The sequence below is a fragment of the Giraffa tippelskirchi genome, chromosome 7 (assembly GCF_054371585.1).
Source record: "Giraffa tippelskirchi isolate mGirTip1 chromosome 7, T2T-mGirTip1v1.2.pri, whole genome shotgun sequence".
Classification (NCBI taxonomy): domain Eukaryota; kingdom Metazoa; phylum Chordata; class Mammalia; order Artiodactyla; family Giraffidae; genus Giraffa; species Giraffa tippelskirchi.
Window position 1 is genome coordinate 148804508 of NC_137281.1, and position 25676 is coordinate 148830183.

At 43.6% G+C, this 25676-nt stretch overlaps 1 protein-coding gene across 6 annotated transcripts in view; it reads left to right on the plus strand.

Annotated features, from left to right (window-relative positions):
• Positions 1-3824: 3824 nt before the first annotated feature.
• Positions 3825-25676, plus strand: part of ADCK1 (aarF domain containing kinase 1) — a 128422-nt gene continuing 106570 nt past the window's right edge. For 3 of the 6 annotated variants that reach the window (XM_081510581.1, XM_081510584.1, XM_081510585.1), the window contains exons 1-2: positions 3825-3933; positions 21578-21723. In XM_081510581.1, coding sequence (XP_081366707.1) covers positions 21589-21723 — 135 coding nt within the window. In that variant the 5' untranslated portion in view covers positions 3825-3933; positions 21578-21588. Of the gene's footprint in view, positions 3934-4088; positions 4407-21577; positions 21724-25676 lie in introns of those variants that run through there. The other 3 variants (XM_081510582.1, XM_081510587.1, XM_081510586.1) reach the window with 3 other exon arrangements.

Below are 25676 nucleotides of genomic sequence, written 5' to 3' on the forward strand. Positions count from 1 at the left end.
CAACAAAACTTTCTGCGGCAGAAGCCAACACAACATTGTAAAGCCATTATCCTCTAATTAAGAAAAAAAAAACCCCAAAACTCCACAAAATGAACAAACAAACAAAAAAAAACAACCTTCAATGGCTTCCTAGTGCACTTGGACTAAAACCCAAACTGAGGAGCCCTCCAAAGGTCCCCTGCGGCCCAGCCCTTGCCTGCCTCTCCTACTTCCTCCTGCACCATTCTCTCTGTTTAGTTACACTGGGTTCCTTTCTGTTCCTCAAACGTGCCAAGCTCTTTTCTACCCTTGGGCTTTTGTGATGGGCCACGTCTGTACAGCAATATTCAATTTCCAAAGCACTCACACTGTCTCACTTGATCCTCACAGGAACCTCTGAGGTTAAGTAAAACGGATGATAGTTAATATCTTTTATCAAGAAGGAAACCACCATTTGATCATTTTATCAAGAAGAAAACAAAGTTCTACCAAATTAGAAAACTTAAGTCACACAGTTCAAATAAGATTCTTTATTTTTTTAAAAAATATTTATTTTATTTATTTGGCTGGGCCAGGGCTTAGTTGTGACATGTGAACTCAACTCTTAAGTTACTCTTAAGTTGTGGCATGTGAACCTCTAAGTTGCAGCATATGGGAACCAGTTCCCTGACCAGGGATTGAACCTTCATTTCCTGCATTGGGAGCACGGTGTCTTAGCCACTGGGCCAGCAGAGAAGTCCCTCATACAAGATTCTTTAAATCAGTGGTGTTTACCCTTGGCTGTGCATGGAATTCCTCTGGGAGAGCTCTCTGCAAAATCCTTCTATTTGGGTTCTGTTCCCTGAAAATGGATTTAAGAGGTCCAGGGCATGGCCCAGGAGGATTGTTAAGGCTCTAAAGGTGACTCTACGGGGGCTGAAACCACTGCTCTCAATCTGCCCACTTTTCACTATATAAACTGCCAGCTTGACAGAGCTTTTCCACTAAGCTGCCAATTAAAATCACAGGGGAGCTTTCTAAGAATTACAGAGGCCCAGACCCCAGACTAGACTCTAAAAATCAGAATTTCTGGGGATGTAGGGACTTCCCTCTAGGTCCAGTGGTTAGGACTCCGAATTTTCTTGCGGGGCTTGGTGGGTGGAGGCAAGGGGTGGGGGTTGTTGATCTAGCATGCCACACTAAGAGGCTAAAAAAAAAGAATTTCTGGGGTTGGGGCTCAGGCAGTAGCTTGTTCAAAAGCACTGTATGTGCCTACCTGCTTTGGAGCTACCCACATTTATTTTTTAATTTTTCCTGTCTGTTCTTGTCTCCTTTATTGTTCCTTTTGGGGTTTACGCCTTTTTATTCCTTTCCTGTCATTTTCGTGGGACTTTAGGAAGACATGAATTTAAATGCGTATACCAAACATCCCATGTTGAACTGGAAATTTGCTAAATTAAAATTTAAAAAAATTTTTTTCTGGTCACACGGCACAGCTTGCAAGATCTTAGTTCCCTGACCAGGGATGGAACTTGGGCCTTTGGCAGTGAGAGCATGGAGTCCTAACCACTGGACCATCAGGGGATTCACAAACAACTAAATTTTAATTATAAAGGTTATATGCACACACAAAACAAAAAATTATATGCACATTCACTGTAAAAAAAAATCAAATACTACAAAAGGGTGCAGTGTACACTGAAAGTACTTCAGTCTCACCCTCCCCATTCCCATTCCTTAGGGTTAGCTGCTAGCCTGCTTGTAACAATTTCATAGTTAAAGTTCAATTAAAGTAATTGTTTTTAATATATTTCCTCTCTGTAGTTTAAAATTTTCCATTTTAATTGAAATGTCTTTATGCCTTTTACCGTGTTCTGCATCTTTATCCTTTTTTATAAAATTAGTTTTATTATTGTTATTTTATTTTTTGACCATGCTACACAGCATATGGGATCTTAGTTCCCTTAGATCCCAGAGATTAAACCTGCTCCCTCTGCATTGGAAGCATTGTCTTAATCACTGGCCCACCAGGGAAGTCCCCATGCTTTTTTATATGACTATTCCTGTGCCTCGGCTGCTCCCTAACATCCTTCTCCTGGGGGACCCCTGTTCAGCCTTTGATTCTCAGCCTATCAGGTCTTAGTTTACGAAATATTTCAAAATCGCTTGGGCAAAATTAACGTTTCCTTCTTCGTGTTCTATACTATTGTGTTCATGACTCTATCTTAATGCTTCTAATACCATTTGGAAATTATTCATTTTCTTGTGTTAGCACTTATATATTGGTACTTCCCTGGCAGTCCAGTGGTTAAGACTCTGCACTCCCAATGCAAGGGACACAGGTTTGATCCCTGGTCAGGGAACTAGATTCCATATGCCGAATGGTGTGACCAAGATATTTAAAACACAAACAAAAAAACACCTGTACATGGCAAACTCGAGGTGGTGGGGGCTGTACCAGGCACCTCTGTACTACTGCTAGTTCCATACTGCGGCTTAGTAGCACAAGTGTCTTCTCCCAGCTGGGCTTGTCTTTTTCTTCATGCTTTTTTTTTTTTTTAAAGTCTTTATTGAATTAATTATAATATTGCTTCTACTTTCTGTTTTTGGCCGTAAGGCATGTGGGATCCTAGTACCCTGACTGGGGATTGAACCCACACCCCCTGCATTGGAAGGCGAAGTCTTAACCACTGGACCATCAGGGAAGTCCCTTCTTCATGCTTTTTGATGAGGGAGTTCTTAACATTCATGTCATCCACATTTACCAAGGTTTTCTATACGGTTTGTGCTGATGTTATTTAGTAAACCCTTCCCTGAGATGCTTGGTTGTTAAGTCGTGTCCAACCCTTTGAGACCCCATGGACTGTAGACCTCCAGGTTCCTCTGTCCACGATATTTTCCAGGCAAGAATACTGGAGTTGGTTGCCATTTCCTTCTCCATTTCCTTCCCTGAGATAATCAGTAGGAATTTTTCCTTTATTTTCCTTCAAATTCTGATTTTACTTTTTCCTTTTAAATTCTTTAATCTATTTAGAGGTGGGTTTTGTGTTGGGGGCATGTTTAAGGGGTCCAATAGACAAGCAGTTGGTTCAGCTCAGTTACTGAATAATCTATCTTTCCCTGTTGATCTATTAACATAATGCCAGCTCTGTCATATACCAAGATTCCACATATGCCTAGATTGTTTCTGAGCTCTCTAGGCTGTTTCATTCCCCTCCTCTGCCTATCCCTATACTAATATCCCATGGTCTTAATTTTTATAGTTTCATAATCAATGTTGATATATAGAAGGACAAGTCCTTGAAACATGTTACTCTTTTTCAAGAGTGTTTAGGCGATGCTTTGTCCTTTGTTTTTCCATATAAATTTTAGCTTAGCTTGTAAACGTCCACGGAAAATGCTGCTGGAAAATTTATTAGAATTGCATTGAATTGATAGATGAATCTTCCACCCCATGTCTACCCGCCACGAAGTATTCACCTTATAAACACACATTCCATAAATAGAGGTCAGTGAATGAATGGATCAGGGACAAAGATGACTAAGATGGAGCAGCAACTGTGTAAAATTTTTCCTTGCCTGTTCTAATACCTTATTTTAAATACGCAAAGCCACAACTCCATCCTCTTACTGAACATAAATTTATGACCAGTTTGGGAAGCCTCCTGGAGATAATTTTTCAGGAAGGCTTGTGTCCGCAGCGCAGGCAAAGAAACAGGCTACCTGCTACCCGCAGGTCAAGTGTCTGCGACCCCTCGGCCTCCCGAGGTGGAGCGGTCCAGAGGGAGTGCGGTGGTTCTCCGGCCCTCGTCCCCGCGGTAAGGGCATCAAAGAACTACAACTCCCGGCAGGCCGCGCAGCGCCCCGGCTTAACCAAGCGCAATCTGGGGGGTGGCGGCAAAGTTGCCCGCGAACCCCCGCCGCCCAGGCTGCGGCTGGAAGCCGAGCGCCGCGTCTTTCGGCTTCCCCACCAGGGTGAGTAGGGGCGGCCCCCCTCGGAGGCCGGAGCCGAGCCCGGGCCGCCAGGGGCCGCGGGAGCGCGGGGAAGCCGCTGTGGACGCGCCTCCGCCCGGGCCGCCGGTTGGGAGGGGACCTTGCGCGAGTGCCCTTGGCACCCGCTGGCCTGGCGCGCGGCCACGTGACTCGGGCGACTGGCAGGGGCCCCGCCTCCTCCGCGGCCACTCCCGCCGGCTCTCCGGTGGGCGGAAGTGGGGCGCGGTCCCGCGTGTCCGGTGGAGCCGGCTGGAGGAAGGCCGCCGGTGGCTCACCCAGACCTCCTCTGGCCCGGGCGGTCTGTGGCCTCCGAGGCGCAGGCGTCCCGGGGCCCGAGCGCGGTGTGGATCAGAAGCAGGGGCGCGCGGTTATCTCTGCCCTCCGCCTGGGCCTGCGGCGCCCAGCAGCTCGCCTTATCGGTAGCGCTGGCTGGGGCTTCCCTGGTGGCTCAGATGGTAAAGAATTTTCAGTTCAGTCGCTCAGTCGTGTCCGACTCTTTGCGACCCCATGGACTGCAGCACCGCCAGGCCTCCCTATCCATCGCCAACTCCCGGAGTTTACTCACACTTATGTCCATTGAGTCGGTGATGCCATCCAACCATCTCATCCTCTGTCGTCCCCTTAAGAATCTTATCTGTCTGAAACGCAGGAGTGCCAGGTTCGATTCCTGGGTGGGGAGATCCCCTGGAGAAAGAATGGCAACCCACTCCAGTACTCTTGCCTGGAGAGTCCCTATGGACAGAGAAGCCTGGTGGGCTACGGTCCACGGGGTCACAAAGAGTCGCACACGACTGAGTGACTTTTTCACTTTGCTGGGCTCTGAGCTTACGGATTGCAAGGTAAACTTGTGCGGATGACAGCCGGTGTGTGGAGAGCTGCCTCTAGAAGACACCTACCGAATACAGCTCTCTCCCCAGGTTAAGTGACATTTACTTTGTACTGACTAGGAAGTCATTCGATTCAACAAATACTTATTGATCACCTCCGTGATTCTTGGCACCTGGTGCTCAGGAAATATTTGCAGAGTTGAAAGTGAGTGAGACTTTATCTGTGCCTTCACACGTGTTCTTTAAGCAGTAGTTCTCAAACTTCAGCGTGTATCAGAATCACCTGATAGGTGATTAGTACAACACAGAAACCTGGACCACATCCCCAAAGCTTTTGATTCAGTAGGTCTGGGGTTTCCAGATGGCTCAGTGGTAAAAAAAAAAAAATCCTCCTACCCATGCAGGAGACGCAGGTTCAATCCCTGAGACGGGAAGATCCCCTGGAGTAGGAAATGGCAACCCATTCCAGTATTCTTGCCTGGAGAATTCCATGGACAGAGGAGTCTGGAGGGCTACAGTCCATGGGGTTACAAAGAGTCCGACATGACTGAGCAGTCACACACGCATAGTTCTAGGGTGGGGAGCAAGTGTTTGCATTTCTAACATGCTGGTCTGGGGATACACTTTTGAGCATCACTGTTTTGTAGGGAAAAAAATCCTGTGAACTTAAAGCACCAACTCTTCACTCTTGGACCTGGGCCTTTCTATGCTGCTGCCTGTTTAACTTGGGTAGTGCTAGTAAGCATGTACGTATTACTTTGTTCACTGTAACTTTCCCCACATTTTATACAGATTTTCATGTATAGGTCTACATGCGTCAGTTTTCCTGAGTTACATCATATTTTATCTTACTGTCTCTTTGCTTGGCCATTTCTCAGCAGCCCTCAGGATGTAAAATTTGACCTCTGCTGGTAGAGTTTACATTTTTTTTCCTTTCTGATATACACATTTTCTTCTCACACAAGGGACCTGTAAGATAAGAATAGTGCCTGGTTCAGGCATCCACCCCTCCCCTCCACAACTCACTGAATAAACTATTTCGGTTTATTTCATAGGCGCCCAGCAAACCCTGTTCTCATCCACCTGTGTGCTCTTGTTTGGACCAGACACACCTGTATTCAAGTTCTGGCTGCATCACTTAGTAGCTTTCCAGCCAGGTTTCTTACCTTTTCTAAAACTCATCTTCCTCTGTCGGATAAGACTCTAATAGGATGCACCCCAGAATGCAGTTGTGTGAGTTACATGAGATGTTTAAGCTCACTGTTCTTCCTGAGTCCCCCTCTCTCTGGATGAAATGAGTGGTAAATTCTACTCCTTGCCTGGGTGAGATTTATTTTTCCTGTCTACTCTGGGACTTTGGCATCAGTTGGGGATTCCTCAGCATTGATTTGAGACATCAAGTCAATGGATAGTATCATCCCCTTGGTCACTTTTTGTCTATATCAGTAACCAAATTTCCCTGAAAACCTGATCACTCTCTCCAAAGGTATTATTGGGTCTTTTCCAGTCTTGGGAGCAGACCAAAAGAAATACTGCTCATCTGTCTAACAGTCTCTCTAGGAAATGGGAGGGGTTGCTGTGGTCACTTTATGGGATTAATGGGATTAGAGCCTTAAATTCTTTCCTCTGTGGTCATTCTCACCTGTGCAACCAAACAGGATGCAGTGATTCTAGGCTTATTGTCCTGGAATATGGCTTGGGAAAGAAGCAGCAGATGGATGGTAGTTGAAAAGACCCAGCCCAGTGAACAGGAAGTGCTTGGTTCCCTATTTAGTTTGATAGGGGATGGAATTGCATTTGACCATCAACTTATCAGACTCTGCTCTTGCTTTATCTCATGACTTGCTGGTATGTTTTATGTGGTTCAGCAAGATGGATACCATTCTCATCCTTGACTTGACAATAACATAGCTCTCCTAAATGTTTCATAGCCTGGGGTTGGTGGCTTCTAGTGAGGTGCTTTGATTGATCTTCTGACATGCTGTTGATTTCTGGGGTGCCAAGCAGCGACTTCCCTGTGGCTGGCTCTGTTTGGGGTTGGTAGAGGGTTAGAAGTCATAGTGACTGATGCAGTTACTTGAGAATGGAGGTGAGATCGATGGTGATCGGATGTCTGTGAGTCCGCATCAGGGAGGTCACATGCCGTAAAGAGAAAAGGCTGAAGGGATTTCCCTTGTGTGTCTAGGTGTGTTAGTTGCTCTGTGGTGTTGGACTCTGCGATTCCATGGACTGTAGCCCTCCAGGCTCCTCTGTTCTGTCTACTCTGCCGTTTACTAGCTGAGCCACCTGGGGGTAAATCCCTCACCCTTTCTGCTTCTTGGTGTCCTCATTTATACCTGGAGATGGCAGTGATATTTGTCTCACCTCACTGGTGAGGGGGATGTGTTGGACAGGTGTCCTCAGCCTCTGAGATCTAATGCCTGATGATCTGAGGTGGAGCTGCTGTAATAATAATAGAAATACAGTGCACAATAAATGTAATGCATTAGAATCATCCCCAAACCATCCCCACCCCTCTCCCTAGTCCATGGAAAAATTGTCTTCCATGAAACCGATCCCTGGTCCCAAAAAGGTTGGGGACCGCTAGTGTGGAATACGGAGAAGGCAATGGCACCCCACTCCAGTAGTACTCTTGCCTGGAAAATCCCATGGACGGAGGAGCCTGGTAGGCTGTAGTCCATGGGGTCGCTACGAGTCAGACATGACTGAGCTACTTCACTTTCACTTTTCCTGTTCATGCACTGGAGAAGGAAATGGCACCCCACTCCAGTATTCTTGCCTGGAGAATCCTAGGGATGGCGGAGCCTGGTGGGCTGCCGTCTATGGGGTCGCACAGAGTCGGACACAACTGAAGCGACTTAGCAGCAGCAGCAGCAGTGTGGAATAACTAATGAGATAATGAGTGCAAAGGGCTGTGTAAAGGTCAGTTATTGCCAATATTATTATCTGATGGTTAGGTTTTGGGGTGTGGTGTCCTCAGGCACTCCCCCTCCCACCTTCAACTGAAAAAGGATGTGATGGTATGAGAGACAACTCAGGTGAAAGTCAAAAAGGCAAGTAAATAGAACAGGGCAGGTGATTCATTAGCAAAAGGTTTAATAATGAAAGGTGTTTTTCATCGACAGACATATTTCACGGCTGACAGAGTCTTTTAAAATACCCCGAGGGAAGCAACTCATTTACATGTTAAAGACTCACTGACACCTTTTGGAAAACTCCAGCTCCAGTCTATTTAGACACAGTTGGGCTCCTATATCATCTATTTTATGTTTTTCAATTTCCATCTCTTTTATTACTGAGGACATTTGCATGAAGACTGGGACTTGGGAGTTGTGTCTGCTTCAATGCTGCTTCCCCACTCAGAGGTGGTCTCAAAGCTGGGGGAGGCCTGTTGCCTAGAGAGACAGTCCTGGAGGATGGTGCAACCTCAGGAGGATGGGGTTGGGGCCAGTGGCTGGGAGGTGGGGCCGGGGATAACTGGGGGAGGATGGCAGCCCTGAGTTTGTGATTCTTACTGACTCAGTACAGGTCTCACAGGGTGTAGTTTATCCATCTCAGAAAGCCCCCAAATATGGGATGGTTAGTTTTTTATGGGCTAGGTAATTTCATAGGCTAATAAGTGGGAGGATTTATTCTGACTATTTTAGGAAAGGGGTGGGGATCTCCAGAAATTGGAAATTCCCACTTTTTGGCCTTTAACAGTCAGCCTCAGAACTGTCATGGCACCTGTGGGTGTGTCACTTAGCATGTGCTAATGTATCACAATGAGCGTATAATGAGGCTCAAGGTCTACTGGAAGTCAAATCTTCTGCCATCTTGGGCCTAATCGATTTTAACTGGTTTATTTCATGTCTTTAACGACTGTGCCATTCTTTTAAAGGTTGTGCCCTGCCCCCTTCCCTCCTGATTCACTTTGAGTGAGGTGGGAGCCATTGGAGAGTTAGAGCTGAGGAAGGCATAGTTGGACTTAAGTTTCCATGTTGAAGATAGACTGGGATATTTTCACTCTTTCATTCATTCAGTGGGTTCCTTATTCATTTATTTGTTAGTGAATTCTGCCCTTTGCATCTAGTGGAAAAGGCAGACATTGGACCAGATTATTAGAGGTAAAAGCAGCGCACAATAAAACCAGAGAGGAGGGAGCAAGGAAGGCTGGGAGGTTGACTGACAAAGGGCTTCATAGAAGGTTAATGGGGGATTGGCTGTGGGAGATGAAGCTAGAAAGGTGGATTGGGATGACAGTGGGGTGGGTCTTGAATGCCTTGCTAGAGAATTTGGACTTTTTGGTAGATAGTGGGGAGGTAAGAGTGATAAGAGGGCTTCCCTGGTGGCTCAGTAGTAAAGAATCTGCCCGCAGTGCAGGAGCTGTAGGAGATGTGGGTTTGATCCCTGTGTGGGGAAGATCCCTTGGAGGAGGGCATGGTGACACCCTCCAGTATTCCTGTCTGGAGAATCCCATGGACAGAGGAGCCTGGCGGGCTACAGCCCAAGGGCTACTAAGAGTCGTACACGACTGAAGGGACTGAACACACACGCAAGAGTGATAAGAATGTACTTGTGTGTTGGGATGATGGTGACTTGAGTGGCAGAGTGAAGGTTGGCTGGGATGTGGGAAAGTGTTTGGAATGGGGAGTGGTCAAATGGCTCAGGCAAGATGTGATGGGCTTCCCTCCACCCCTCTTTATTAATTGTATGAGGTCATGCTGAATTCTTGCCCCTGAGATTTAGCAGTTCTTCTGCATAAGCTCTTCAGCTTTGCAGAGAAGGAGAAATGAAACTTAAAGTAACAATAAGGAGAGGAAGGCTCATTTACTGAGCCTTTGTTAAAGCAGCATCTCATTTCATTCTTGCAGTAGCCCTATGAGGTAGGTACTATCCAGAGCATTAAAAAAAATTTTTTTATAGAAGGATACTTGCTTTACAGAATTTTGTTATTTTCTATCAAACCTCAACATGAATCAGCCATCAGTTCAGTTCAGTTCAGTCACTCAGTCCTGTCCGACTCTTTGCGACCCCATGAACCGCAGCACGCCAGGCCTCCCTGTCCATGACCAACTCTCGGAGTCTACCGAAACCCACGTCCATTGAGTCGGTGATGCCATCCAGCTATCTCATCCTCTGTCATCCTCTTCTCCTCCTGCCCCCAATCCTTCCCAGCATTAAGGTCTTTTCCAATGAGTCAACTCTTCGCATGAGGTGGCCCAAATATTGGAGTTTCAGCTTCAACATTAGTCCTTCCAATGAATACCCAGGACTGATCTCCTTTAGGATGGACTGGTTAGATCTCCCTGCAGTCCAAGGGACTCTCAAGAGTCTTCTCCAACACCACAGTTCAAAAGCATCAATTCTTCGGTGCTCAGCTTTCTTCACCGTCCAACTCTTACATCCATACATGACCACTGGAAAAACCATAGCCTTGACTAGACGGACCTTTGTTGGCAAAGTAATGTCTCTGCTTTTTAATATGCTATCTAGGTTGGTCACCGGAGAAGGCAATGGCACCCCACTCCAGTACTCTTGCCTGGAAAACCCCATGGACAGAGAAGCCTGGCAGGCTTCAGTCCATGGGGTCGCTAAGAGTTGGACACGACTGAGTGACTTCACTTTCACTTTTCACTTTTGTGCATTGGAGAAGGAAATGGCAACCCACTCCAGTGTTCTTGCCTGGAGAATCCCAGGGATGGGGGAGCCTGGTGGGCTGCCGTCTATGGGGTCGCACAGAGTCGGACATGACTGAAGCGGCTTAGCAGCAGCAGCAGCAGGTTGGTCATAACCTTCCTTCCAAGGAATAAGCGTCTTTTAATTTCATGGCTGCAGTCACCATCTGCAGTGATTTTGGAGCCCAGAAAAATAATGTCTGACACTGTTTCCACTGTTGCCCCATCTATTTCCCATGAAGTGATGGGACCAGATGCCATGATCATAGTTTTCTGAATGTTGAGCTTTAAGCCAACTTTTTCACTCTCCTCTTTCACTTTCATCAAGAGGCTCTTTAGTTCTTCTTCACTTTCTGCCATAAGGGTGGTGTCATCTGCATATCTGAGGTTATTGATATTTCTCCCGGCAATCTTGATTCCAGCTTGTGTTTCTTCCAGCCCAGCGTTTCTCATGATGTACTCTGCATATAAGTTAAATAAGCAGGGTAACAATATACAGCCTTGACATACTCCTTTTCCTATTTGGAACCAGTCTGTTGTTCCATGTCCAGTTCTGACTGTTGCTTCCTGACCTGCATACAGGTTTCTCAAGAGACAGGTCAGGTGGTCTGGTATTCCCATCTCTTTCAGAATTTTCCACAGTTTACTGTGATCCTCACAGTCAAAGGCTTTGGCATAGTCAATAAAGCAGAAATAGATGTTTTTCTGGAACTCTCTTGCTTTTTTGATGATCCAGCGGATGTTGGCAATTTGATCTCTGGTTCCTCTGCCTTTTCTAAAACCAGCCTGAACATCTGGAAGTTCACGGTTCACGTATTGCTGAAGCCTGGCTTGGAGAATTTTGAGCATTACTTTACTAGTGTGTGAGATGAGTGCAATTGTGTGGTAGTTTGAGCATTCTTTGGCATTGCCTTACTTTGGGATTGGAATGAAAACTGACCTTTTCCAGTCCTGACAGAATGTGGTCCACTGGAGAAGGGCATGGCAAACCACTTCAGTATTTTTGCCTTGAGAACCCCATGAATAGTATGAAAAGGCAAAAAGATATGACACTGAAAGATGAACTCCCCAGGTCGGTAGGTGCCCAATATGCTACTGGAGATCAGTGGAGAAATAGCTCCAGAAAGAATGATGGGATGGAGCCAAAGCAAAAACAGTACCCAGCTGTGGATGTGACTGGTGATAGATGCAAAGTCCGATGCTGTAAAGAGCAATATTGCATAGGAACCTGGAATGTTAAGTCCATGAATCAAGGCAAATTGGAAGTGGTCAAACAGGAGATGGCAAGAGTGAACGTCAACATTCTAGGAATAAGCGAACTAAGATGAACTGGAATGGGTGAATTTATTTCAGATGACCATTATATCTACTACTGTGGGCAAGAATCCCTTAGAAGAAATGGAGTAGCCATCATGGTCAACAAAAGAGTCTGAAATGCAGTACTTGGATGCAATCTCAAAAATGACAGAATGATCTCTGTTCGTTTCCAAGGCAAACCATTCAATATCATGGTAATCCAAGTCTATGCCCCAACCAGTAACACTGAAGAAGCTGAAGTTGAACGGTTCTATGAAGACCTACAAGACCTTTTAGAACTAACACCCAAAAAAGATGTCCTTTTCATTATAGGGGACTGGAATGCAAAAGTAGGAAGTCAGGAAACACCCGGCGTAACAGGCAAATTTGGCCTTGGAGTACAGAATGAAGCAGGGCAAAGGGTAATAGAGTTTTGCCAAGAGAACGCACTGGTTATAGCAAACACCCTCTTCCAACAACACAAGAGAAGACTCTACACATGGACATCACCAGATGGTCAACACTGAAATCAGATTGATTATATTCTTTGCAGCCAAAGATGGAGAAGCTCTATATAGTCAGCAAAAACAAGACTGGAAGCGGACTGTGGCTCAGATCATGAACTGCTTATTGCCAAATTCAGACTTAAATTGAAGAAAGTAGGGGAAACCACTAGACCATTCAGGTATGACCTAAATCAAATCCCTTATGATTATACAGTGGAAGTGACAAATAGATTTAAGGGACTGGATCTGATAGACAGAGTGCCTGACAAACTATGGACAGAGGTTCGTGACATTGTACAAGAGACAGGGATCAAGACCATCCCCATGGAAAAGAAATGCCAAAAAGCAAAATGGCTGTCTGAGGAGGCCTTACAAATAGCTGGGAAAAGAAGAGAAGCGAAAAGCAAAGGAAAAAAGGAAAGATATTCCCATCTGAATGCAGAGTTCCAAAGAATAACAAGGAGAGATAAGAAAGCCTTCCTCAGCAATCAGTGCAAAGAAATAGAGGAAAACAATAGAATGGGAAAGACTAGAGATCTCTTCATAAAAATTAGAGATACCAAGGGAACATTTCATGCAAAGATGGGCTTGATAAAGGACAGAAATGGTATGGACCTAACAGAAGCAGAAGATATTAAGAAGAGGTGGCAAGAATACACAAAAGAACTGTGCAAAAAAGATCTTCATGACCCAGATAATCACGATGGTGTGATCACTCACCTAGAGCCAGACATCCTGGAATGTGAAGTCAAGTGGGCCTTAGAAAGCATCACTACAAACAAAGCTAGTGGAGGTGATGTAATTCCAGTTGAGCTATTTCAAATCCTGAAAGATGAATCAGCCATAGGTATACATATATCCCCTCCCTCCTGAACCTCCCTCCCATCTCCCTCCCCATACCACCCTTCTAGGTTGATACAGAGCCCCTGTTTGAGTTTCCTGAGCCAAACAGCAAATTTCTGTTGGCTATCTATTTTACACATGGTAATGTAAGTTTCCATGTTACTCTTTCCATATATCTCACCCTCTCCTCCTGTCTCCCCATGTCCATAAGTCTATTCTCTATGTCTGTTTCTCCATTGCTGCCCTGTAAATAAATACTGCAGTACCATTTTTCTTGATTCTGTATATATGCATTAGAATATAATATTTATCTTTCTGACTTACTTCCCTCTGTATAACAGGTTCTCGGTTCATCCACCTCATTAGAACTGGCTCAAATGTGTTCCTTTTTATGGCTGAGTAATATTCCATTGTGTATATATACAGCAACTTCTTTATCCTTTCATCTGTTTATGGACATGTAGGTTGCTTCCATATTCTAGCTATTGTAAATAGAGCTGCAATGAACAATGGGATACATGTGGCTTTTTCAGTTTTGGTTTCCTCAGGGTATATGTGTAGTAGAGGGATTGCTGGGTCATATGGTGGTTTTATTCCTAGTTTTTTAAGAAATCTCCATACCATCTTCCATAGTGGCTGTATCAATTTACATTCCCACCAACAGTGCAAGAGCATTCCCTTCTCTTCACACCCTCTTCAGCATTTATTGTTTGTAGACTTTTTGATGGTGGCCACTCTGACCAGTGTGAGGTGATATCTCATTGTAGTTTTGATTTGCATTTCTCTAATGATGAGCGATGTTGAGCATCTTTTCATGTGTTTGTTAGCCATCTGTATGTCTTCTTTGGAGAAATGTCTGTTTAGGTCTTTTTCCCACTTTTTGATTGGATTGTTTGTTTTTCTAGTATTGAGTTGTATGAGATGCTTGTATATTTTGGAAATTAATCCTTTGTCAGTTGTTTCATTTGCTAGTATTTTCTCCCATTTTGAGGGTTGTCTTTTCATCTTGCTTATAGTTTCCTTTGCTGTGCAAAAACCTTTAAGTTTAATCAGGTCTCACTTGTTTACTTTTGTTTTTATTTCTGTTACTCTAGGAGGTGGGTCATAGAGGATCTTGCTTTGATTTAAGTCATCGAGTGTTCTACGTATGTTTTCCTCTAATAGTTTTATAGTTTCTGGTCTTTCGTTTAGGTCTTTAATCCATTTTGAATTTATCTTTGTGTATAGTGTTAGGAAGCATTCTAATTTCGTTCTTTTACATGTAGCTGTCCAGTTTTCCCAACACCATTTGTTGAAGAGGCTCTCTTTGTCCCTTTGCATATTCTTGCCTCCTTTGTCAAAAATAAGGTACCCATAGGTGCATGGATTTATTTATGGGCTTTCTATCTTGTTCCATTGATCTATATTTCTGTTTTTGGGCCAGTACCATACTGTTTTGATGACTGTAGCTTTGTAGGATAATCTGATATAAGGAAGGTTGATTCCTCCAGCTACAGTCTTCTTTCTCAAGACTGCTTTGGCTATTCAGGGTCTTTTGTGTTTTCATATGAATTGTGAAATTTTTTGTTCTAGTTCTGGGAAAAATGTCATTGGTAATTTGATAGGGATTGCCTTGAATCTGTAGATCGCGTTTGGTAGTGTAGTCATTTTCACAATATTGATTCTTCGTACCCAGGAACACGGAATATCTCTCCATCTGTTTATGTCATCTTTAATTTCTTTCATTAGTGTCTTAGAATTTTCTGTGTACAGATCTTTTGTCTCCTTAGGTGGGTTTATTCCTAGTTATTTAATTCTTTTTGTTTCAATGGTGAATGCGATTGATTCCTTAATTTTGCTTTCTGATTTTTCATTGTTAATATATAGAAATGCAAGTGACTTTTGTGTATTGATTTTGTATCCTGCAACTTTGCTAAATTCACTGGTTAGCTCTAGTAATTATCTGATACTATCTTTAGGGTTTTCTATGTACAGTATCATGTCATCTGCAAACAGTGAGAACTTTACTTCTTCTTTTCCGATCTGGATTCTTTTTATTTCTTTTTCTTCTCTGGTTGTTGTAGCTAGGACTTCCAGAACTATGTTGAGTAATAGTGATGAAAGTGGACACCCTTATCTTATTCCTGATCTTACAGGGAATGCTTTCAGTTTTTCACCATTGAGAATAATGTTTGCTGTAGGCTTATCATATATGACATTTACTATGTTGAGGTAGGTTCCTTCTATGCCCATTTTTTGAAGAGTTTTAGTCATAAATAGGTGCTGAATTTTGTCAAAGGCTTTTTCTGCATTTATTGAGATGATCATATGGTTTTTATCTTTCAATTTGTTAATATTGTGTATCACATTGATTGATTTGTATGTATTGAAGAATCCTTCATCCCTGGAATAAACCCAGCTTGATCATGGTATATGAGCTTCTTGATGTGTTGCTGAATTCTGTTTGCTAAAATTTTATTGAGGATTTTTGCATCTATGTTCATCAGTGATATTGGCCTCTAGTTTTCTTTTTTTGTGTTGTCTCTGTCTGGTTTTGGTATCAGGGTGATGGTGCCTTCATAGAATGAGTTTGGAAGTGTTACTTACTCTGCAATTTTTTGAAAGAGTTTTAGAGGAATAGGCATTAGGTCTTCTCTAAATGTTTGATAGAATTCTCTTGTGAAGCCATCTGGTCCTGGGCTTTTGTTTTTCGGGATATTTTTGATCACAGCTTCAATTCCAGTGCTTGTAATTGGGTTGTTCATAATTTCTATCTCTTCTTGTTTCAGTCTTGGAAGATTGAACTTTTCTAAGAATCTGTCCATTTCTTCCAGGTTATCCATTTTATTGCCATATATTTGTTCATAATAGTCTCTTATAATCCTTGTGTTTCTGCATTATCTGTTGTAACCTGTCCTTTTTCATTTTGAATTTTGTTGATTTGATTCTTCTTTCTTTTTTTCTTGATGAGTCTGGCTAAAAGTTTGTCAATTTTGTTTATCTTCTCAAAGAACCAGCTTTTAGTTTTATTAATCTTTACTATTGTTTCTTTCATTTATTTTTTGTTTACTTCTGCTCGGATCTTTATGATTTCTTTCCCTCTACTAATTTTGTTTTTTTTTATTTGTTCTTTTTCCAGTTGTTTTAGGTGTAAAGTTAGGTTTTCTATTCGATGTTTTTCTTGTTTCTTGAGGTGGGATTGTATTGCCATAAACTTCCCCCTTAGAACTGCTCTTTCTGCATCCCATAGGTTTTGAGTTGTTGTGTTTTCATTGTTATTTGTTTCTAGAGATTTTTTGATTTCCCTTTTGATTTCTTCAGTAACCTGTTGGTTATTTAGAAATGTGTTATTTAATCTCCATGTGTTTGTGTTTCTTACAGTTTCTTTCTTGTTACTGATATCTAGTCTCATAGTATTGTGGTTGGAGAAGATGGTTGATATGATTTCAGTTTTCTTAAATTTACTGAGGTTTGATTTGTGACCCAAGATGTGGTCTGTCTTGGAGAATATTCCATGTGCCCTTGGGAAGAAGGTGTATTCTTTTGCATTTGGATGGAATGTCCTGAATGCAGAGTTCCAAAGAATAGCAAGGAGAGATAAGAAAGCCTTCCTCAGTGATCAGTGCAAAGAAATAGAGGAAAACAACAGACTGGGAAAGACTAGAGATCTCTTCAAGAAAATTAGTGATACCAAAGGAACATTTCATGCAAAGATAGGCTCGATAAAGGACAGAAATGGTATGGACCTAAGCAGAAGATATTAAGAAGAGGTGGCAAGAATACACAGAAGAACTGTACAAAAAAGATCTTCACGGCCCAGATAATCACGATGGTGTGATCACTCACCTAGAGCCAGACATCCTGGAATGTGAAGTCAAGTGGGCCTTAGAAAGCATCACTATGAACAAAGCTAGTGGAGGTGATAGAATTCCAGTTGAGCTATTTTAAATCCTCAAAGGTGATGCTGTGAAAGTGCTGCACTCGATATGCCAGCAAATTTGGAAAACTCAGCAGTGGCCACAGGACTGGAAAAGGTCAGTTTCCGTTCCAATCCCAAAGAAAGGCAATGCCAAAGAATGCTCAAAGTACCGCACAATTGCACTCATTTCATATGCTAGCAAAGTAATGCTCAAAATTCTCCAAGCCAGGCTTCAACAGTATGTGAATCAAGAGCTTTCAGATGTTCAGGCTGGTTTTAGAAAAGGCAGAGGAACCAGAGATCAAATTGCCAACATCTGTTGGATCATAGAAAAAGCAAGAGAATTCAAGAAAAATATCTACTTCTGTTGCATTGACTATGCTAAAGCCTTTGGCTGTGTGGAACAACAACTGTGGAAAATTCTTCAAGAGATGGGAATACCAGACCACCTGACCTGCCTCCTGAGAAACCTGTATGCAGGTTAAGAAGCAATAGTTAGAACCAGACATGGAACAGCAGACTGGTTCCAAATAGGAAAAGGAGTACGTCAAGGCTGTATATTGTCACCCTGCTTATTTAACTTATATGCAGAGTACATCATGAGAAACGCTGGGCTGGAAGAAACACAAGCTGGAATCAAGATTGCCGGGAGAAATATCAATAACCTCAGATATGCAGATGACACCACCCTTATGGCAGAAAGTGGAGAGAAACTAAAGAGCCTCCTGATGAAAGTGAAAAAGAAAAGTGAAAAAGCTGACTTAAAGCTCAACATTCAGAAAATGAAATCATGGCATCTGGTTTCATCACTTCATGGCAAATAGATGGGGAAACAGTGGAAACAGTGGGAAACTTTATTTTCTTAGGCTCCAAAATCACTGTGGATGGTGACTGCAGCCATGAAATTAAAAGACGCTTGCTCCTTGGAAGAAAAGCTATGACAAACCTAGATAGCATATTAAAAAGCAGAGACTTGCTTTGCCCAGAGAGGTCTGTATGCTGCTGCTGCTGCTAAATCGCTTCAGTCATGTCCAACTCTGTGCGACCCCATAGACGGCAGCTCACTAGGCTCCTCCGTCCCTGGGATTCTCCAGGCAAGAACACTGGAGTGGGTTGCCATTTCCTTCTCCAATGCATGAAAGTGAAAAGTGAAAGTGAAGTCGCTCAGTAGTTTCCGACTCTTAGCGACCCCATGGTCTGCAGCCCACCAGGCTTCTCCGTCCATAGGATTTTCCAAGCAAGAGTACTGGAGTGGGCTGCCATTGCCTTCTCCAACGTCTGTATAGTCAAAGCTATTTCCAGCTGAACTAGTTCAGCTGGAATCCCATCATCTCCACTAGCTTTGTAGTCATGTATAGATGTGACAGTTGGACCATAAAGAAGAATCGATACTTTTGAACTGTGGTGTTGGAGAAGACTCTTGGGAGTTCCTTGGACTTCAGGGAGATCAAACCAGTGAATCCTAAAGGAAATCAACCCTGAATATTTATTAGAACGACTGATGCTGAAGGTGAAGCTCCGATACTTTGGCCACTTGATGTGAAGATCTGACTCCTTAGAAAAGACCCTGATGCTGGGAAAGATTGAAGGCAGGAGGAGAAGGGGATGACAGAGAATGAGATGGCTGGATGACATCACTGACTCAATGGGCATGACTTTGAGCAAGCTCCAGGAGATGGTGATGGACAGGCTTGCTGCAGTCCATGGGGTCGCAAAGAGTCGGACAGGACTGAGCAACTGAACAACAACAACGGATAGGAGTAGGGAGGTTTTCATAAAACAAAATAAATGTAAAGAAAATAAAGAGGACACTGCAAGCATGGTTTAATTTATTCTTTTTATATACAAACCCTTTACTTGCAGAGTTAGGAATTGATCCCAGGAGTTGGGCCAGAGCATTTGTGTTTAGTGAAAGAAATGAGTTTCTTAAATTATCGCTTTAAAAATAATTGCTTGCAGTCATCCTGCTGGGGTGAATGCAGTCATCTGGGGTGTGAATGGGTAGGATAAACTTGGAAGGCTTGTTTTGGGGGCATGTTTTCACTGATGAATTTGAACACATGAAGACTCTATTAGAAATCAAGTATTAACAAGAATGGTTCTCAAACTTTGTGAAAAATAGCTCATTATGTTTCCTACTAAAATGCAGATTCCCAAGTCCTACCCCCAGTGTTGATGATTCAGCTGCCAAGGGGTGGACTTCAGAAATCTTCATTTTTTTTTTAACTGTTTACATCATTATCATTGTTAAGTTTTATTGAAATATAGTTGATTTACAGTGTTTTAGGTGTATAACAAAGTGATTTATTTAAACATATTTTTGTTTTTCAGATTCTTTTTCCATTATACATTATTATAAGATATTGAATATAGTCCCTTGTGCTATGCAGTAGGTCGTGTTGTTTATTTTATACATAGTAGTGTGTCTCTGTTAATCTCAAATTCCCAATTTAGCCCTTCCCAACCCTTTCCCCTTTTGGTAATCATAAGTTTGTTTTCTGGGTCTGCGAGTCTAGCAGAAATCTGCATTTTTGAAATGGCACCCAGATTGATATTTTTTGCAAGTGTTCTTCTAAGCACACTTTAGAACTGTTGGCTAGGAAAAGAAGACTGCAGAGGGAAAAACAATGGGATTATAAAAAGAACTGTGTCCAGAAAAGTAAAGAAAGGAGAGAAAAAGACACAGAACAGGTAGGAAAATAGCACAGAAGATAGTAAAATTAAATCGGAATACATAAGTGACTATATTAAACGTAAACAGACAAAATCCACTATATACTATTTAGAGAGACAGTATAAAGTGTAAGTTGAAAGTAAAAGAATGGAAAAAGCTGTCCCTGTGGATACTTTAAAAAAATCTGTGACTATATTATGAGGCATGAGTCAAAACTGACTTTAAAGAAAGTGGAGACAAGGCTATTTACAGCAATTGTCTCCATATGGAGGGGAATCAGAGGCACAGATCAGGGAGGGGATGGTCATAGACTGAGTCCAGAGCAGAAACAAACAGGGTGATGACCTAAATTTTCCTGCTGCAAGGAAATTTCCCTCTACAAGTCTGTTCAGGGCTTGTACCTGCAGGTGGCTTGGTGGTGGCACTTATGCTGGGTGGGTCTTCTCCACCGACAGCTGCAGCTGTGGTCAAGGATGTTAGATGTAGTATTCCTCGGAATTGAAGAGGAAGCTGCCTATTGGGTACAGTGGCCTCAAAGACTGCAGCCACCTTGTGGACTGAGCGGTACAAGTAGGGTGGGGAAAGGTGTCAGGGGGCTCGGAGCCCACTTGGTGCAGCTGAACGGAACTGTGAGTTTGGTTAAACAGAGCATATCTGCAGGGGGACCTTGAGCCCCCAACTGTAAAGCAGCCTACGGAACTGGGAGTGGATGAAGGAGCTTACAGTCTAGAAAAGGGGCTGTCTATATTCTATCCAAAAGAAATAGTTTGAAAATCAATCAGATGTGGAGGGCTTACCTGGCTGCTGCTGAGCAACTGCCATTTTGGCTGTGACCCCTTCCAACCTGGGCCTAGAGGGCTGATGATGCCTGTGCGTGCTTAGTGGTATAATAATAGTTTTCAGGTAACAGAAGTTACCCTGCTCTGGCCTTTCTTATCTAAAGCAGCATCCTTGACCACATATTCGTCATCCTTTCTCTTATCCGCTTTGATTTTCTTTTCAGCACTGATTACCTGCTGCTCTTCTAATATATAACCTTTTGATCTGTCATCCCCTCTAGAGTGTAACAACTTTGTTTTCTTGGCTCTTTGCCTAGTGCCTAGCACAGTGCCTGGTACTGTGAAAGGAAGAACGGCTTTGAGCATTGACTTGTGCTGAATACTGTGCTCAGCATTTCATACACGTGATCTCATTTTATCCCAGCAACTATATTTTTTTGAAATTTATTTTTTAGTTTATACTTTTTTGGCTGCACTAGGTCTTCATTTGGAGAAGGCAATGGCACCCCACTCCAATACTCTTGCCTGGAAAATCCCATGGACGGAGGAGCCTGGTGGGCTGCAGTCCATGGGGTTGCTAAGAGTCGGACACGACTAAGCGACCTCACTTTCACTTTTCACTTTCATACATTGGAGAAGGAAATGGCAACCCACTCCAGTGTTCTTGCCTGGAGAATCCCAGGGACGGAGGAGCCTGGTGGGCTGCCGTCTATGGTGTCGCACAGAGTCGGACACGACTGAAGCGACTTAGCAGCCGCAGCAGCAGGTCTTCATTGCTGTGCGTGAGCTTTCTCTCGTTGCAGCCTGTGGGCTCAGTAGTTGGGGCTCTAGATCACAGGCTTGGTAGTTGTGGCGCACGGGCTTTAGTTGCCCCTCGGAATGCGGCATCTTCCGGGACTGGGGATCGAACCCTTGTTCCCTGCATTGGCAAGCAGATTCTTAACCACTGGACGACCAGGGAAGTGCTTCCCCAGCAACTCTTGAGGTAGGTATCATCACGTTTCACAAATGAGGCAATGTGGATGCAGTGAGGTTGAGAAAATGACCCCAAAATCGTACAGTCTATTAAGTGGCAGAGCCCGAATTTGAATTTGGCTCCGTGTGAAACTCTTTAACTGCTCCCCTTTCTCTGCTTTCCCACTGCAGGGTCTGGGGACATGGCCAGAAGGGCTCTGAAGCTCGCCTCGTGGACCAGCATGGCTCTTGCTGCCTCTGGCATCTGCCTCTACAGCAACAAGTACTTGGACCCCAACGACTTTGGTGCTGTCAGGGTGGGCCGAGCAGTGGCCACGGTAGGTTCTTCTCCTTTCAGGAGGGGCAGAGGAACTGCAGCACTGCTTGCAGATGTTCATGCATACAGCCGATGGACACGCCAGGCACACTTATGCAGCGATACATATGTGACCTGTGTGAAGCTCCCACTACACAGTTGCACTGAAGAGGAGGTGCACCCTCCCACGTCCCTGTTCATTCAACGTCTGCCATCCTGGGAAGTTAAACATAGAGTGGGATTGCCTGGGGTCTCTATCTGAAAACATTACCTTTACAGAACCTTCTGTATCTTATTTTAGGGACCGACTCATCAGGCGGTCTCCTCAGCAAACACACAGGGAAAGAGGCGTTTGCAGCTTTGATTAAATCCTGGCCGAAAACTTGGTCTGCCTCGAGTGAGCTCCTGGGAACGGTTCATGATGGATGCAGGGCTCACACTCAGAGTATCTGGGCCTGGAAGAACTTTGGGGATGTGCCCCGAGTCGCAGCCTAACAGTAGCTGAGCTGAATATTTGACTGTTGGAGGTTTTCTCTAGCAGCTCAGGGACATCGTTTTGGTGTGATGGTGCCCTCTGTAGCTCTGTTGAAGGCGGCTCCTCCAGACAGCGCTGTGTAATTGCTCCATGCTGGGCAGGTGGCCACATGCTTCACGCCTTCTCTCCTCCTTGGTCTGCTGCAGGATGAGCTCATGCATTCCTCCCCTTGGTGTACATATATACTTCGAAGCACCGTCTGTCTGGGCTCTTGTCTAATCGTTTCTTTTAATAGTCAGCGTTGTCCCGTCTTCTCCCCAGCCTGGCTCAGACATGGGGCCTGCTCCTCTAGGTAAACTGGAGCTTATCATAGCTCATGATAAGCAAATAGATACACAGGCCATGGAATATGCAACAATTCCCACATGCTTGCTAGGGGCCCTTTCTGAGCCCAACATTGTCTTATAGGCTTCAGGGGTAGAAATGAACTGTCCTGCGCAGGTACAGCTTTGAAGGAGCTTATGCATGAGGAGTGTCTACACGTGGATGGGTCGGGAAAACAGTCTGAAGCCCGGGGTTGTGTCAAGCTGTGTGACTCAGGTGACGGCTGCTGTGGGACCTCAGACACAGGAGTGAGTCCTGTGGGCTGGGAGTCAGGATGGGTGTCTTAGGGGGAGTGGATTTGGATGGAACCTTAGGGATTTGCATAGTCAGAGAGGAGGGACGAAGGTGTAAGTCAGTGCTATATGAACCAGACACTGGGTTGTGCGTTCTTTTCTTCTTTAAATAAGTGCTTTATTTGGGGATCATTTTAGGTTTACAGAAAAGTTGGAAAGATAGTACAGAGTTCTCATATGTCCTTCATCCATTTTCCCCTAATATTAAAATCTTGTGTGACCATGATACATTTATGAAAACTAAGAAAGTAAAGACGGTGTGATTACTCACCTAGAGCCAGACATCCTGCAATGTGAAGTCAAGTGGGCCTTAGGAAGCATCACTACAAACAAAGCTAGTGGATGTGATGGAATTCCAGTTGAGCTGTTTCAAATCCTAAAAGATGATGCTGTGAAAGTGCTGCACTCACTATGCCAGCAAATTTGGAAAACTCAGCAGTGGCCATAGGACTAGAAAAGGTCAGTTTTCATCCCAATCCCAAAGAAAGTCAATGCCAAAGAATGCTCAAACTACCACACAATTGCACTCATCTCACATGCTAGTAAAGTAATGCTCAAAATTCTCCAAGCCAGGCTTCAGCAATACGTGAACTGTGAACTTCCAGATGTTCAAGCTGGATTTAGAAAAGGCAAGGGAACCAGAGATCAAATTGCCAACATCCGCTGGATCATCGAAAAAGCAAGAGAATTCCATAAAAACATCTATTTCTGCTTTACTGACTATGCCAAAGCCTTTGACTGTGTGGATCACAATAAACTGTGGAAAATCCTGACAGAGATAGGAATACCAGACCACCTGACCTGCCTCTTGAGAAACCTGTATGCAGGTCAGGAAGCAACAGTTAGAACTGGACATGGAACAACAGACTGGTTCCAAATGGGAAAAGGAGTATGTCAAGGCTGTATATTGTCACCCTGCTTATTTAACTTATATGCAGAGTACATCATGAGAAACGCTGAGCTGGATGAAGCACAAGCTGGAATCAAGATAGCTGGGAGAAATATCAATAACCTCAGATATGCAGATGACACCACCTTTATGGCAGAAAGTGAAGAACTAAAGAGCCTCTTGATGAAAGTGAAAGAGGAGAGTGAAAAAGTTGGCTTAAAGCTCAACATTCAGAAAACTAAGATCATGGCATCTGATCCCATCACTTCATGGGAAATAGATGGGGCAACAGTGGAAACAGTGTCAGACTTTATTTTTTTGGGTTCCAAAATCACTGCAGATGGTGATTGCAGCCATGAAATTAAAAGACGCTTACTCTTTGGAAGGAAAGTTTTGACCAACCTGGGCAGCATATTAAAAAGCAGAGATGTTACTTTGCCAACAAAGGTCCATCTAGTCAAGGCTATGGTTTTTCCAGTGGTCATGTATGGATGTGAGAGTTGGACTATAAAGAAAGCTGAGCACAGAAGAATTGATGCTTTTGAACTGTGGTGTTGGAGAAGACTCTTGAGAGTCCCTTGGACTGCAAAGAGATCCAACCAGTCCATCCTAAAGGAGATCAGGCCTGGGTGTTCATTGGAAGGACTAATGTTGAAGTTGAAACTCCAATACTTTGGCCACCTGATGCGAAGAGCTGACTCATTGGAAAAGACCCTGATGCTGGGAAAGATTGAAGGCAGGAGGAGAAGGGGATGACAGAGAATAAGATGGTTGGATGACATCACTGACTCAATGGACATGAGTTTGAGTAAACTCCGGGAGTTGGTGATGGACAGGGAGGCCAGGTGTGCTGCAGTCCATGGGGTTGAAAAGAGTCGGACACGACTGAGCGACTGAATTGAACTGAGCTGAAGTGAAGTGAAGAAAGTAACATTGGTACATTGCTGTTTGCTAAGCTCCAGGTTCTATTCAGATTTGATCAGTTTTATTCTTCTTCTGTTTCTAGATCTACTCCAGGATATCACATTGCATTTAGGGCACTTGACTTTTGTTTTTGTTTGGCTTAGTTTTTTTTTTTTTCTTTTGAAATTTTTATTGAGGTTATTGTAGATTCACTGGGCCATATATTCTTTAAAGATTGGCTCTGGTCTTTTATTTTTGAGGGGGGTGCTGATATTTAAAATTTTTTCTTCTTAAAATATGGGTGCTGTATGATATTGGATAAGTTACAGGTGTACAACATTGTGATTCACAGTTTTTAAAGGCTATGCTCCATTTATGGTTGTTTTAAAATATTGGCTATATTCCTCGTGTTGTACAATATATCCTTGTAGCTTATTTTATACCTGATAGTTTGTACCTGTTAATCCCCTACCCCAATTCTGCCCTTCCCTATTTCCCTCTCCCCACCGCTATTGTTCAGTTGCCAAGTTGTGTCTGACTCTTTGCAATCCCATGAACTGCAGCACACCAAGCTTCCCTGTCTTTCACTATCTCCTGGAGTTTGCTCAACCTTATGTCTGTTGAATTAGGGATGCCATCCAACCATCTCATCCTCTGTTGCCTCCTTCTCCTCCTGCCTTCAGTCTTTCCCACATCAGGGTCTTTCCCAATGAGTCGGCTCTTTGCATCAGGTGGCCAAAGTATTGGAGCTTCAGCATTAGTCCTTCCAATGAATATTCAGGACTGATTTCCTTTAGGATTGACTGGTTTGATCTCCTTGCTATCCAAGGGGCTCTCAAGAGTCTTCTCCAACACCACAGTTCAAAAGCATCAATTCTTCGGTGCTCAGCCTTCTTTATGGTCTAATTCTAACATCTGTACATGGCTACTAGAAAAACCATAGCCTTGACTAGATGGGCCTTTGTCGGCAAAATAATGTCTCTGCTTTTTAATATTCTATCTAGGTTGGTCATAGCTTTTCTTCCAAGGAG